We start from the raw sequence: 15727 nt of genomic DNA, 5'->3' as shown, positions 1-15727 counted from the left end.
CCGGCGGGCGGCAGGGGGGAGCGGGCCGCGCCGCGGTGGCCGGGGCAGCGGGGGCGTGTGGGGAAGGGATGGGCTGCGCCCCCAGCATCCACGTCTCGCAGAGCGGCGTGATTTACTGCCGGGACTCGGACGAGTCCAGTTCTCCGCACCAGACCACCACCATCTCGCAGGGCACCGCCGCCCTGCACGGCCTTCTCATCAAGACCGACGCGGCCGACTCCATCCCCTCGGTCCTCGCCTACCAGAGCCGGCAGCCGCCGCCCTGCGCCGGCCCCCGCCGCAAGGAGCGCGGGGAGCCCGGCGCCTCCTCCAGGGCCCGGGCGCCCCACTGCTGCCGCATCGAGGCGGAGACCCAGACCAGCCACAACAGCATCAAGGTAACAGGGGCGGGAGACAGGCGGCCCAGGCGAGAGAAGGGGGAAGGTCTCGGCGGGTCCCGCGGGGCCGAGCCTTGCCCCGCCGGCCGCGGCGCAGGGCAGCGCCGCGGGGAAGGCAGCAGCCGTGGCGGCGTCCTCCTCCTCCTGCTCCTCCTGGGCTGGGAGGGCGATGCCGCCGCACATGGGCTGCAGCTGCGAGGCGCCGTTGCCGTGGTGCCCAGGGGCTCGCCGCAGCTGCGGGGCCGCGYCGCGGGGCGCGTGGAGCCCGGCGCAGCCCAGGGCAGGCTGGGCGCCGGGCGCTGGAGCAGCTCCTGGGGCTGCCCCGGCGCAGAAGGGCGTATTTCGACCTTTGCGGTTGATAGCGGGGAGCGGGCATCTGGGAGAGACGCCAGTATGCTGGAATAAAATCCCCCCCCCCCAGTATAATACTCAACAGCGAAAAGCAAGTACTTGATGTTGGGGGGGGGGGTTTCTTCCTTTTTCTTTTTTCCTCCCCCCTGTATGTAGTTAAAACGAACTCTTGCTGCCATAGATGAATGTTCAGCTGAAAAACAAACCGTTTAGATGGGCACACTCATGCAAATACCCTCGTTGTTGTAGGGCTAGCAGTAACTCCTGGAGCGGGTGAGCAGAAGGCTGTGTCTGTAGGGTTTGCTCGCTTTCGAAGCTGGAAGCCTTGTGTCTGCCCATCGGTGGCTAAGGCAGGTGCCGCAGCAATCTGCACATCGTCTTCACTTGAATCTGGCAGTTAAAAAGATGGTTGCTCTGGATTTTGGTTTTTTTTGTTTGTTCTTTTAGTAATATGAAAGTAGATTCTTCATTAATTTCCCCCAAAGTTTTGTAAGAATTACATTTTGTGATGTTGCCRTATTCCAAAGCTTATAATTCATTATGAAATCTAATGGTGTCGTGATCGCCACTGTACCTTAAGTTACTTTTCTGTTGTAGTAATAAAGCAGGATATCGTGTCACAAAGTAATTCTATTGATTTAAATACATCATATTTGTAATATAATTAAGAAATTAAAAGATTAGTGTAAACTCAATATAATCTATTTCTATAATTAAATCAAGAAATCATCTAAGGAAAATGTGAGTGAAAGAGATCACAGGGGAAAAAAAAGAGAACAACTCCTAGTTAGGTTGTTTGGTTGTAGGGTGAGAAACTTGTAGGGATGTCTGTGGTTATGTTGAGTGTTTTTCTCATTCAGAGGCAGAACCTGCATAATCAGGGATATGAATACAAATTGAAAAGGACTGGAGTAATAACTTGTTAAATTTCTTGGGGGTTTTGAAGTTTTTAGAAAAACTTCAGAATGGGAAGAGATGCTTCTTAAAAGACTATTTTTTTTTTTTTATGAGGAGAGCAAAGTAGATGTTCTTGCACAATTCTTTATAAGTTGTGATTTGGAAAAAGGCTTTCTAAAGTGGTAATACCTGTTTATTTTCTTCTAAATGGTTTGTTATATGTTGTTACATAGTAATCTGCTCTTATAAGTCAATATATTTGTCAACTCTTTGGTTATTAGAAGTGAATGTACTTCAGATGTTGTTCAACTTTGTAATTGGCACTCTAATCTCATTTTGCGTAGTTTCAGGTTCTTTTTACAATTTTTGAGTCCCAAGCACCTCAGGTAAATGATGCTTTAAAAAAGCTGTTTCAGTGATACAGCAAAAATGTTTCCATCTCATAAGAATTAAGATCTATAAAATATTTTTATATTGATTTTGAAGGAAGCTAGAGCTTCTCTTATAGCCACTACTCCTGGCACAGTTTCATACAGGGTGATACCGAGTTATGTATCTGTGTGAGCAAAGTGAGGTTTGAATATTGCAGAGCTATCATAAATACAAAATACTGTCTGGCTATAAGAAATGGAAAAGCTTGATGCTATGGTTCTCCTGTAATACATGTCGCAAAATTTATTTTCAAGGAAGTTAAAAATTGAAGAAAAATAGTAGTAATTTCAGTACAGAGAATATATCTACTAATAGCTCATGTTTTAATTTTTATAGTGCTTAGTTGTATATAAGCTGTGTTGAAATCTTGTCTAACTGTATTTGGGGGAGGAAACACAGATGTGGGTTGAAAGGCTGCTAGCATTGTTATAGATTAATATCATTCTGGTTGTGTAACTATTCAGCACACTTAAACCATGCTGCTTCATTTGTCTTTATTTTCTGTTCTTAACTGTTCTTTCATTGTTTACACAATCAAGTACTGCTTTTGCATTTCACCTTATATTTCTAAGATGTTTTAAAACTTATCTGTATCATAATATTAAATTGGCATTAAAAGAAATCAATCTGTAATGATTTCATTCCAATGTAAGTCAAATAAAAAACAAGAAAGTTCAATTGTTGCTTGAACTACATGGCTTGCCTGAACTTTACTTTTAAGTCCATGTAATCTGTACTTGTTGGGGTGAGGTCAGTGTTACAAAGATATTCTGTGTTTTGTCCCCTTCCCCCCCCCCCCTTTAATAAAAGAAGTTCTGAATCGTTCCAAGCATTCAGGTGTGCTGGTCAAGTCCTACTCATATCAGCTGTGAGTAACCATTTGATATTTCTAGTGTGTGTGCATGCTTCTTTGTGGGTGTCAGAAGTTTTGTAACAATTATCTACAGGTTAGTTGACAAAGATGTAAGTGGACTTGTTAAGTATTATGAGGTGAGTCTGTGCTGTAACTTGAAATAGCACTCAATTTCTGGTGCCTAGCTGTATGCTATGTTACTAAGTTACTTGGGTGCAAACACTGAAGTAAAATACAGACTTTCCTGGCCCAGGCTYGCTCCTTAATAAAGCCTGTACTGACCATGTCTTTTATGGCCGACGGAGAATTGTAATGTACATACAACTGGTGCAGGTATGTAGTAGATGTGTTCTTCCGTCAGGAGCTGACCCTGTAACATTTACTATTTCCTGCAGACTGTGAGAAAAATATCATGGCAGCAAGCAGTAGCCTGTGTCAACTTTACATAGATATACATGCCATTTTACTTACTTCAGTGAAGCGTAACATGGCGTGTGGGAAAACACTGAGCATATGATGGTTGCTTGACCCTTTGCCCAAAGGTTGCCACTCCTGAAGTGCAACAGTACCAGCTGTTTAGCAAGAAGTAAACAGTTTCTTGTTAAGGCAAGAAGTGAAGAATATTGCATCTAATTGAAAACTGGCCTGAGTAAACAGATCTGTTCTAATGACTGAGAGCACCTTTTTTTATGGCAAATGGTTGGTGATCGTCCATTTTAATATTTCCTCTCTACTAAAAAATGGTAATTTTGTCTCTAGCATGGCTACTATATATACAGAAGGCTTTCAGTTGTTTATTTGAGTTTTCAATAAAAATATTCATTTAAACAGTTCCTTGGTCATCTGAAAAGATAATAGAAGCTTTACCTATTTATGCTTATTCTTTAGGACTTAAAGACTTATATGTGCAAACACTTTTTAATCATTGACAAGTACAAATCTTAAGCAAAAATATGTACTTAGATATGCTTTTCTTTAACATCTTGATACTTAAATGTTAGCCAAACTTACAACTAGAAGAGCAAACAAACTTTAAGGCTATTGTTGTTAACCCATAGCCAAGTGAAAAAAAATGCAGTCTTCTACTGATTACTTTATCCTTTCTCTTTTGAAATGAGAAGCACAACAAGTGCAATGGCTTGATTCACTCATGCCACGTTCTTGGCGGAAGAAGAAGAAAATCTGTGTATGAACCTCTCTTGAAAGTCAGTCATAGCAAAAACAATTTTTGACAGTTTTCAGGCTTTTCCATATCAGAATAATTATTAGAGGCAAAGCTCGGAAATAGAAAGCAATGCAATGGGACAGACTCTYGCTTATTGGCTATGCGGTGTTGGCCTGTGTTGATTTCCAAGGTGGAAGCAGTGAGGCGAAGGATGCTCCTCAACATGTCAAGTGCTTGCTTTTACTGATTTTTAAAGAAAGGGGCGGGGGAAGAAGAAGGATGCAGCTGCCAGTTACAACTCTGAGGACAAAGCGCTATGGAGAGCTTGGAGAAATCCAAGTACTGAGAGAGTTGTATTGGGCCCATGGGCCCTGGAAAAATGTAACTCTAAGCATTGCCCTGATCTAAAATATGGTTCTTCTCTTTAAAGCAGTATCATGTCCAAGAACAGGAATAAATCACTGGAGTTCTTGTTCTGTTCAAACTATGCTATCATTTAACTGGCTGCTAGTATGTTCCATCAGCTAGATTTGAAAAAACTTAAGGCTATGCTAGGAGAAATCTCCTTGCTTTGTGACTCAGTGTGACAAAGGTCAGTTTCACAACTAGATACGACATCTAAGGCATTGCAGTCCTCTTGAACATGTTCTGGGGGTGCAAAGCTGTCAGAAAAATTCTTGGAGCAGGCTGAAAAGTGTTAGTACATTGAGCTATGTTACAGTGCAGAGCCTTTTCAACTTAGCTGTTCTCTGAGAGGAGTAGGCCTCAATGACTCTTACCACAAAAAAAAAAGATTGCTAGCCCTAGAAGTGCTTTCTTTGGACTAAGTCCAGACTTCTTAAATGAGTACTCTAAAAAGACTTGCAGAGAGTTGCTGCTCCATATCTGACCTTTCTTTTTTTTTCTTTTTTCTTCCCTTCCCCTTCAAGTGGCACAGGTGAATTTTAACAAGTTCTGTAACCGTTCTGTTAAGCAGTGCTAGACAGGAGAAATGCATATATTGAAGTGTTACAGGATGGAGGAACACTTTTCCATAGAAAATAACAAGCCACTTGACAAAGAAAACAGAGCAACCGGGTAGATTAAACTTACTTGGTACTGAGTCCTTAAGAGAACCATCTGGACTTCCAAAACTGTTCTGGGTGATAGGCATTTCTATCATTATATACAAAACACATCTTTTCTTTCTTAGTTTTCAGCTGAATTGGTTCCATGAATGCACTCATGAGTGTTAATGCTGCTACAGAGTACTACTTTTCTCCTGCTCATTCAAGGCAGCACTAGCTTAACTGAACACTGGTTCGGGCCGGGGGGTGGAGGGGGGTGAGGGGAGTGTACAAAAAAAGTTAATTATCTTTTCATCAGATAAGGTGAAAAGATAAGTTATTGAAAGGATTTCTTGGATTGTTCCATCATTTCACTAATCATTCACCATAAAATTATTTGTTTTAGGAGCATACTGTCAACCTTATAGAAGGAGARAAGGCTACTAGAGAACAATGACCATGTGGGATAATTTTAACATATTAGACAACAGAGGTGCGGCAAACTGATCTGCTGAGATACGCTCATGAGAGACCAGTCCATCTCCTGGCTCTCAGTTTTTTGTGATTCTGATGTTCACTTTCCCTCTGTGGAAATGTTCATCAGTCCTAGCTATCAGCTTAGGAGAGTCAACTGGAGCAAAAGAGAGGATAGGAGAAGAGATGTTGAAGACACTGATTGTCAGATGGAAAAGAGAAACCAGTTGTTGCACGTAGGCAGAGAGTAAAATGTAAGCCCCTCTTGGAAACTTTGAAGGGAACAATGTACTTTAACCACTCAGGCGTTTAGAGTCAACAGGCATCTTAGTACTCCTGCACCCCCCCGCCAAGTCCTCTAGCAAAAAGTTACCTGGGAGTATCTGCTCTCTATACCCAAAGGATCCAACTGTTTTAGCTAAACTGAGCTTGTTTACTACTTTTTGTCTGTTTTCAACTTTGTGCCATTTGCTGTGCACAAAATGAGACTGTGAGGCTTTGCCTTCTGATATGGATCTCTTGATAATTCCTAATGCTCCTTGACCACGCTGAATGCAGAGCAGAGCAGGTGGATTTCAAATAAAACTGACCACATGGCTGAAAATAATGCGAACAGAGAAGCTGTGCRCTATAACCTGGGGAACAGTGCATGTTTCTGGGATGCAGGAGATAGGTTTGAATTCCTGCAGCTGAGAAGGGTCTAGAATACCTTCAAATTCCTGCATGCTTAATAATCACTAGGGTGTTATACAGAAGATGGACACCATTTTCCTCTCTTTCAGGAGAGTAATAATCTAGTCATCTTTCATACCCACAGTAGTGGTTTGGGCAGTAGAAAATGGAGCAATTTTAGGCTGTGAATCTAAATATTCCACCTGTTCTGCAGGTAGTCTGAGAGACAGGCAAAAATATCAAACATCTCTTGTAAGCATTTCTTATCAGTTGGTCTGATAAGAACTCCCCACCCCTCCATGTACATGTGTCACATTGAAGTGCTGATCTTGCCCCATTTACTGTAAGGGGCATTTAAGAGCCTGACTCACAATAATGTTTGCTGTTGCTGGTTGAGGTCCTTTGATTTCTCATCAGAGTTTATTAGTTCAGACAGATTGCCATACCTCCTCTACTTCCAAAAGGGCACAGTTGGTCCTAGATCAGATCGCCAGGGTGCACTGTACAATGTAGGCATTCCTGAAGTAGCGAGTAATGCAAGTGCATTTTTTAGTAACTGTAATGTTCTGTAGAATCAAATAGTTATCAATTTTATGTGACAATATCTAAAGCCCATAGAAGTCAATAGGAGTATTTTTACTAGATCCTGGTGATTTCCCTACAACAGGACCTAATATTTTATAAGCTTCTTAAATGAACGCTGTAACACAGCCCTAACAAGCCACACTCACATGCTGCCTTGGGTTATATCTTCCTCTTGTGTCACCTGCACTGCTGCCAGATCTCGGGGTATTTTATTTTCCGTATAGGTCATTCTCTGCTTGTATTTCCTGTCTACCTCTTGGTCACTCCTCTTTTTTCTCAGAGACTCAACTCCGTCTCAGTTATAGGCTTTCTCAGTGATGCCTGAAGTGAAATGCATGTTGTGTATGTCAGTTTTGTCGAACTATCTTTAATATATATGTAACTTTCTGAAATTGCTTTCAGTGAAGCCTCTATATACCTGTGTGGTTGCTAGGAGATAGCATGTGAAGTGTTTCATGGTGTAGCAGAATTTAACTCATTTGGGGGAGTGTTGTCATGGTGACCAAAATCAGTATTTTCTGGACTTCAGAATAACTCAATGCTAGCAGGATTATGGCTTTAGAAAATATATAGTCACCTTTATGGATGTAAAAATAAAGGTGCTATACTGAGACCTTGTAGAATGCAGCATGTGCTTAAAATGCGTTATTTTATGATTGAGAATATGAGTTTGCAGTAATGATTGTCAAGTGATTGTCTCCTATGCGTTACTGCCCTTCCCTTGCCCAGTTTAGTAGCTGCATTTCTATCTCAGTGAGTCATCTGTCTTGCCGTGTAGCAATAGCTGACTCTGTTTCCCCATTTTTCTGGGAGCAGCTTGTTCGGGGCAATTCTTACAATACTAGACGCTCATTCTGTAGGAGCTTTCACCACCCCCCGAAAAGCTCTGTTGCTTTTGGCTTGTGAAGCTTGAGTCACCTTTTCTTTCAGGAGAGGAAGGAGTGCTATCCGGAGGTATATTATTTTTTCTGAGTGACATAACATGCTGCACAGCCTTCTGGAGGTAGTCTCTAGTGCAGGTAACTATTTTCAGCTGAGAGGAGCAGTTAGTCCATGTGTTCACAAGCTGTATTTTTCCCTTGCAGAGTCAACCACTGATACAGCCTTTCAGCATCCAAATATTTCTAATTTTTTTTCCTGCCTGTACTGTCAGTTATTAAAGAACAAAATATATTAGAGACATGGTGTTCCTTTAGGTCACCTTAGTTTTCTGTGAATAGAGAGTTATTCTGTAAACTGTTCAAAAAATCCGTGCATACCTCTACTCACTGATTCGCTCATCCAGTGCCAAGTATCCTGTATCTTGAATATGGGAAAGGTAGAGCTTAGATTTACTTTGAGAAACCTCTCAGCTATATGGTGCTACTTTAGAAACAGACTCAATATGAAGCTCTTCATTACTTGAGTTACTTGCTTCTTTCAAAGTACAGAATGAATTTTGATGCTGATTTACATTTTTGTTGATGGCTTTCCGATACAGTCTCTTGCCTTGGATTCATACTGCAGCTGAGGAAGCAGCACTGTTTCTAAAAGGGTGGGAAAGTTGGACCAACATCAGTTTCTTTCATAGCATGGAAGAGTGGGAGCAGGATTTGCAGAGATATGGGCCATCTGAACTCCTGCGCAAAAATCCCAAGTAGATCCCCTAGAATAGCGTAGAACAACTGTTTGCTCCTTGGTTTCTATGAATTTACAGAGTACACAGCCAAGCGTGTGTGTGCATGTATATTATAAAGCAGCATTTAAATAAGAAATCCAAAGACGTTGCAGTTGGCTTAGACACTCTGCATTATTGGAGTCAGTAATGTCTGTTATGAGGTAGGGGAATGAGATGAAATGGGCAGAATGGAGTTTTGAAGCAATGTAGCTATTGGAAAACAAGCTATTAAACAGCTATTTATAAGCCTAGGACAAACTGTGCTTGCAGCCAGTTTGCATGTAGAGCTGTAACCTGTTAAACTTAATTGCAATTTGTTTGGTTTTTTTGGAGGGGCAGGGAGAAGAATGAGTGTGAAGGTCAAGGGGCTGATTCCCTCTTATTTTATGCATGTTTTAATCAAAATAGCGGAATGCTTACCACTAGCATACAAYTCAGTGCTGAAAAAAGATCATGTTAATCTGATGTGGAACTGTGCACTCACTCTCTAAAGTTAACTTTGGAGCTCCTTCCAGCACTCGCTTTTCCCTTTGTTCTTAGGTCAGCCAGTTTGCCACAGGGACTGCTGAAGAGGCTTTCTTCTCCCCACCTTTGCCGATTTAGAAGTCTGTCTGTTGGAAGGCACCACTGAACTTGAACTTTGTCAATGCTCATCATTCTCCTGCAGTTATATTTAATAATAATCATTGTGCGCATTTATAAAATGCAACTTATCTAATCAAGCCATTGTGCTAGCCAGAAAAACAAGAAATCTCTTTTAGAAAAACAGAAGTAAAATGAGGCTTCAGAGTTTGTGCATGTTTATTTTTGAAGTGTAACAAAGCTCTTTTGAAACTTTGAGATAGAAGCTTTCCCCAGATTAGATGATGGCATGGTAGCTTAGGTGTTTTCTGGAAATGGGACACCCAGGTTCAGTTCTCTGTTTTGCAAGAGTCTGAAGAGGTTCTCCCCCTTGAGTTCCCAGCCTCCTGGGTTGTTAGCTATTGTGGATTTGTCTTCCTCTAGTCTCTAAGAGCTTCCCTGAAATCTGTCCATTTCCAAAGAGTTCCTGTCCTGATGAATTACTACTTCCTGATGTCACAAAGAAAGTAGTTTCATGAGCTATGTAATTACATTGGAAAATACCACAAGCTTTCAGGAAAAGGTGTTATATTCCATTTCAGAATAAAATCATTCGTATATGTTAAGTAGTTAGAGCTGTGTTTTGTGCTAAGCTGTGTTGTAAACTTGTGGAAGAGGTGAGCAAATGGGATGCAGAACACCTTGCCACTGATTCATTTCAGGCTGCTTCCTGTTACCTCAGAGGATGCAGTGGGAGAGGCCAGGATGACAAGGCAAGAGATCTCAAGAGTGTTGATTTCTTTAGTTCTCAAGGTCTTACAGCAGTGGGCGAGTTGGGGAGGCAGAGGGGCTGGCTGCAGCTGCTGGACAGCTCACGCGCTCCCCAGCACTCTGGTAAGGGAGATGCGCTGTGCTCACCAGCACCTTGCAGGCTTCCTTTAGGAGAACTGAAGGACCAAGTTGGCTGTCTTTTTCTTTCTTTTTTTTTTTTTCCCAGACATAAAAGCTGAACTAAAGTACAGAAAAGCATCAGGATGCAGTGGCTGGTTAGAGAAGAAGTAGTTGAAGACCTGAAATGGGCTAAGCAGAGTGCGAAATAATTATTTAAACAAAAAGAAAGCAATCAGTCTAGCAGAKGTTGGGACAGTTGTGAAAGTATCTGTCATGGGATGGAGTAGACTGGAATAGGGACTTAAAAGGGAGTGGGGCTGGAGGGCACATGAGAGGAATTTTGGAAAAAAGATAAGTCTTGGTGGCACAGAATGCTCATGAGACTTGGGAGTCTTGAGGAGATGTGGCATCTGAATTTAGTGATTTCTGTCCAGATCCTATAGCTACACAGCAATAACGTAGCTTGCAACTCAGTGCTGAGAATTTTACGTATTATAGCAATCTTCTTGGAAATACTGTTTCTGGAGTTTATTTATAGGCATCTTACTGAGCTTATAAAGTTATTCAATATACATCTGTTTCACTGCAATAGGGAATGTATAGGAGGTGTTCTGTTTTGTAAATTTGTAGTAACATGTCCACTGCTGCCTAAAGCCACCTAATCATCTGTGCTTCTCTGTGTTTTTACTTTTTTTCCCATCAAAACAACAGAGAACTCTCTAAATCTATATAAATCTATATAAATTTATATTTGAGAGTGAGAGAGAGAAGTATGTATTTTTTATCCAGACAAGTTGAAGGCTACTAATCAGTCTGTTTGCCAGTGCAAGCTGTACATCCTTGAAAAGAAAAAATTTCTCGGCTTTGCCTGTTTTTTTCCTTGTCTGAAGTGCTGCTCCAGACAAATCATACTACCTTGTTGTGGCATCAGGATATTTGGGGGAGAGATGTTGTTAGCTAAATGGATGTTTTTACTGTAAGACAGGAAAGGGAGCTGACTGGGAGGGTCTTGCTGCCCTGAAGAGAGCCCTGAAAAGAGAGGCATTAAAAAAAAAAAAGCGGGGCATAGCCATCAAAATTATTGTGAAATAAAATGGGAATACTTCTGGTAAAACTTAAGTGAGATGACATTGTTTAATCCTGGGCTCCAAGCCCAAATGGGATATTCCCAAGAGAGGATTTGCACAGTGTATTAGCTCTATGGGTCTGATACACAGGAATGAATTTAATCCATAGTGTCTTCTTTTGAAAGTGACTTTGTATAAAAGTTGTCATTTTATTTGGCGCAGCAGGTTTTTTTGTGGATTCTGACATTTCTGCTCATTTCAGTTATAGATAAGCTGGAGTGAGCAACAGAACTTTTTTTTTTTTCATGCACCATCAGTGGAGTTGTTCACATTTCAAAAAGATTTTATTTTCTAATGTGATTGAAAACTCTGAGTTTGATAGATACCACTAAAGGGACAAACTGAAGACAACAGTTGTGCCAGTCTTAAAATAAAAATATAATACTTAAAAATCTATCATTTTAAGTTAGATTATGTGCATTCAGGTGTTGGAGATGTCAGGCTTTTTCAGGCAGGCAGCAAGCTTAGTTAATTAACTGAAGATTTCAGGTATGAAGCCAGATTCTTAAGCTTTAAGAAGGTCAAATATCATACAATTAGCAATAAAATAAAAACTAACCAGACTGATCAATGTTACGCTTGACCAGAAAGTGTGGGGATGTTGTATGGCCTTTAGTAAGATCATGCAGTGAATTAGACCTACATGCTGCTCTTGGAGGTCTGGGTCTTCCCTGATGTATGAGGAACAAAGTTATGTGTTTCGAGGGTGTTCATGGGTTTTGTCCTAATACCTATCATTTTGTCCTGACAAATGCTTACAGAGCTGGGGCGGGGGGGGGGAAGCAGGTGATGAGAAATTCTCTTAACAAAAATAGTTCAAACCAGCAATTTTAGGCTTTAGGCTTAAATTTGTTTCTTTCTTTCCTGCCCTATCAACTTAGAAGGTTCTGTTTTCGCCTGTTTGCACATACACTGTTAATTGAAACAGCTGATCTACATGCAGATCTTTTATGGCCCTCTGGCATTTTAGTGGCTTAGGGACCATCCATACAGTTCAAAGAGCTCAGTGATGAATCATCTTCAAAGAGGGGAATCCTTTTCTTGGGTTCCACCAYATTTATACAAGAAGTTATTTTTAGATCAAGGATTTTTTTCATTTAGAGCATTAAGACATCTGTGGCCTCGCCTTAGATTTGAAAAATCTGCTATGCTGAAAGTAATTCCTTCAAGGCCATCCTTTTATGTTCACTTTAATGTTGGTTTTCATTTGATTGCAAATAGTCTGCAGACATCTTAAAATCAAAGAGGGCTCTGTATTTCTATAGCTTGTGCGTAAAGTCCTGTCAGAGAACACTGTTTTCGTGTATGGTTAATGCAGATGGTTGCCTATGTTAGAATGACGCTTAATCACCATGCTAACATTTGCTCTTTGGTGTCAATGCATGATGCAGTTTAACTATTTGAGTCTGAGATACATGTATGTTTACAACTTGGTATTTTATGAAGCACGTGCAGTTTTTGGCATATAGCATATTAAATAGCAAGTGAATAAAGAATGTCTTCAGGACACCCTTGTTTTATTTGGGAACTTTTGAAGTATAGCTGCACAGGATCCACTGGAATAAAATGAAGGAGGATGGAGGCAACACGCTCATAGTTGCAAAGTGTTTCAATCTGTGTTACTGGTGAAGTAAAATGGATGTTAGAGATACGTTATCACCTTTGAGTTTGGGCAGGAGAGCTACGCCTGGAAGATATTGCCATCAGGCAGATTTAGGAATGTCTGAGTGGTAAAGAAGAACAAAAAAACTGTGCACTTCAGAAACTTTTAGGAGAAATCAGGTTAGCTTTGACTATGGGTATACACTGTAAGAACATTTAACATTTAACAGAACTAGCTTTCTAACTGGACACCAGAACATGAAGAAGATGTGGGAATTTTTTTTTTATATCACTTCTTATCAATAAAGGAAAAACAGTATTTTATTTCAAAATTTAATAAAAGCTTAAAATACAAAACAGTGTTCAATGATACATCAATAAAAACTTTGTACCTTTTTGTACTTTCTGCCCCAGTGCAGAAATGTGCAATTCATACATGTAGTCTGGGAAGAACAGCCAAATTGGCATGCTTTTGAGTGAAGCATCTGGACTGATGCCTGAGCCACCTAGGAGCACCCGGAGGAAGAGGCAAGTGATAGGAGGGAGTGACTGCAGGGGACAGAGGCACCCATCTGCTGACCTGACCTGCTCTCTAGAGAGGTTTGCTGCTTGCTGGGGGCTTGGATCTGAGTTGTTGTGGAGAGACTGACAAAGTTTGTCTGCCCCTCTGACTATTAGCCGCTGCTGCTCTTTGTGGGCATCAATGATATTGCCAAGAGCAACTTGGAAAGTATCAAATGTGACCACAGAGCTCTGGAGGAGGTGGTCAGGGGTATGGGGGCTCAAGTGGTTTTCTCCTTGATCTGGCCAGTGAGGGGGAAGGATGTGAGAAGGAGTAGAAGGATATTGCGAGTCAACAATTGGCTGTGCAGCTGGAGTTGGCAACAGGGTTTTGGTTTCTGTGACCATGTGACCCTATTTGAAGATCAACATCTGCTTGGGAGAGATGGGATCCACTTCATTAAGCGGAGCACACGCATTCTTTTCCAACAGTCTGGCCAACTTGGTAAGGAGGTCTTTAATCTAGGAAAAATGGGCAAAGAGGAGAATTATAGGGATCATGCAATCAACAAAACAGGCTTAAGCGAGGGTACCTCAAGCATTTGCATGCAGGCAAGGAAATGCCTACAAGACTATGGGGAAACTCTTGCACCCCTTCTGGGAAATTGGTACACTTGGATGCTTCTCTGAAGCACCTGTATACAAATGCATGCAGCATGGGGAATAAACAGGAGGAATTAGAAATCTGTGTGCAGTTGCAGGGCTATGATCTTATTGCAATTACAGAGACATGGTGGGATAGCTTGCATGACAGGAATGCTGCAATGGATGGCTACAGGCTTTTTAGGAAGGACACACCAGGAAGGCGAGGAGGGGGAGTCACCCTTTATGTGAGAGAGCAGCTGGAATGTGTGGAGCTCTGCCTAGGGCTGGACGATGAGCTGACTGAGAGCTTATGGATAAGGATTAAGGGGCAGGCTGACAAGGGTGACACCGTTGTGGGTRTTTGCTGCAGGCCATCTGATCAGGAAGAAGTAGATGAGGGCTTCTACAGAAAACTGGAAGTAGCCTCACATTTGCAGGCCCTGGTCTTCATGAGGGACTTTAACCACCTGATATCTGCTGGCGGGACAACACAGCAAGGCAAAAGCAATTCAGCAGGTTCTTGGAGAGCATCAGTGACAACTTCCTGATACAGGTGGTAGAGGAGCCAATGAGGAGAGGTGCTCTACTGGACCTCAGACTTGCAAACAAGGAAGGGCTGGTTGGAGACGTGAAGGTTGGGAGCAGCCTTGGCTGCGGCGACCATAAGATGGTAGAGTTCGGGATCCTGAGAGGAGGGAGCAGGACAAAGAGCAGTATCATAATCCTAGGCTTCAGAAGAGCAGACTTTGGCTTCTACAGGGACCTGCTTGGAAGAGTGCCATAGGATAGAAGGAAGAGGGGTCCCAGAAAGCTGATTGATATTCAAGGATCACCTCCAAGCTCAAAAACAGTCCATCCCAGTGAGCAAAAGTCAAGCAAAGGGGGCGGGAGACATGCATGAATCAACAAGGAACTCCTGGCAAAACTCAGACATAAGAAGGAAGTATACAGATGGTGGAAGCAGGGACAGGTAACCTGGGAGGAATATAGGGCTTGTTTAATATAGTTGTCTGAGTATGCAGGGATGGGGCTTTGAAGGCCAAGGCCCATCTAGAGTTTAATTTGGTGAGGGATGTCAAGAATAACAAGAAGGGCTTCTATAAATAGTAACAAAAGGAAGACTAGGGGAAATGTGGGCCTGCTGCTGAATGAGGCAGGGGCCCTGGTGACAAAGGATAATGAAAAGGCAGAGATACTGAATGCCGCTTTTGCCTCAGTCTGTACTGGTAAGACCGGCCCTCAGGAATCCCAGGCCCTGGGGAACAGGGAGAAGGTCTGGAGAAAGGAAGACTCCTTTGGTGGAGGAGGAGGATTGGGTTAGGGATCACTTAAGTAAACTGCACATACATAAGTCCATGAGCCCTGATGGGGGGGGATACACCAATGAGTGCTGAGGGAGCTGGCTGATGTCATTGCAAGGCCACTCTCAATCATCTTTGAAAGGTCATGGCAATCAGGAGAGGTGTCTGAGGACTGGAAGAAAGCAAATGTCACTCCAGTCTTCAAAAAGGGCAAGAAAGAGGACCCAGATGGAGGACAGCCCAGTCAGCCTCACCTCAATGCCTGGGAAGGTGATGGAGCAGCTCATCCTAGATAGCATTTCCAAGTACAGGAAGGACAAGAATAAGATCAGGAGTCATCAGCATGGATTCTCCAAGAGGAAATCATGCTTAACCAATCTGATAGCCTTCTGTGATGGAATGGCTGGCTGGGTAGATGAGTGGATGTTGTCTACCTCAACTTCAGTAAGACTTGACACTGTCTCCCATAACATCCTCATAGGCAAGCTGATGAAGTATGGGTTAGATGAGTAGACAGTGAGGTGRACATGGACTGAAAACTGACTGAATGGCAGAGCTCAGAGAGTTGTGATCAGTGGCACAAAGTCTAG

The 15727-nt window shown here is 42.2% G+C and overlaps 1 protein-coding gene across 6 annotated transcripts in view; it reads left to right on the top strand.

Moving 5' to 3' along the window:
• Positions 1 to 68: 68 nt before the first annotated feature.
• The window catches only part of PDE8B (phosphodiesterase 8B), a 91986-nt gene continuing 76327 nt past the window's right edge, over positions 69 to 15727 (top strand). For all 6 annotated transcript variants that reach the window (XM_026067762.1, XM_026067761.1, XM_026067765.1 and 3 more), the window contains exon 1: positions 69 to 377. In XM_026067762.1, the coding sequence (XP_025923547.1) occupies positions 69 to 377 (309 nt within the window). The remainder of the gene's footprint in view (positions 378 to 15727) is intronic.

The sequence above is a fragment of the Apteryx rowi genome, unplaced genomic scaffold, assembly GCF_003343035.1.
Source record: "Apteryx rowi isolate R43461 unplaced genomic scaffold, aptRow1 scaffold_262, whole genome shotgun sequence".
Lineage (NCBI taxonomy): Eukaryota > Metazoa > Chordata > Aves > Apterygiformes > Apterygidae > Apteryx > Apteryx rowi.
The sequence above is the reverse complement of the archived record's forward strand: the minus strand, read 5'-3'. Positions and strand labels throughout refer to the sequence as shown.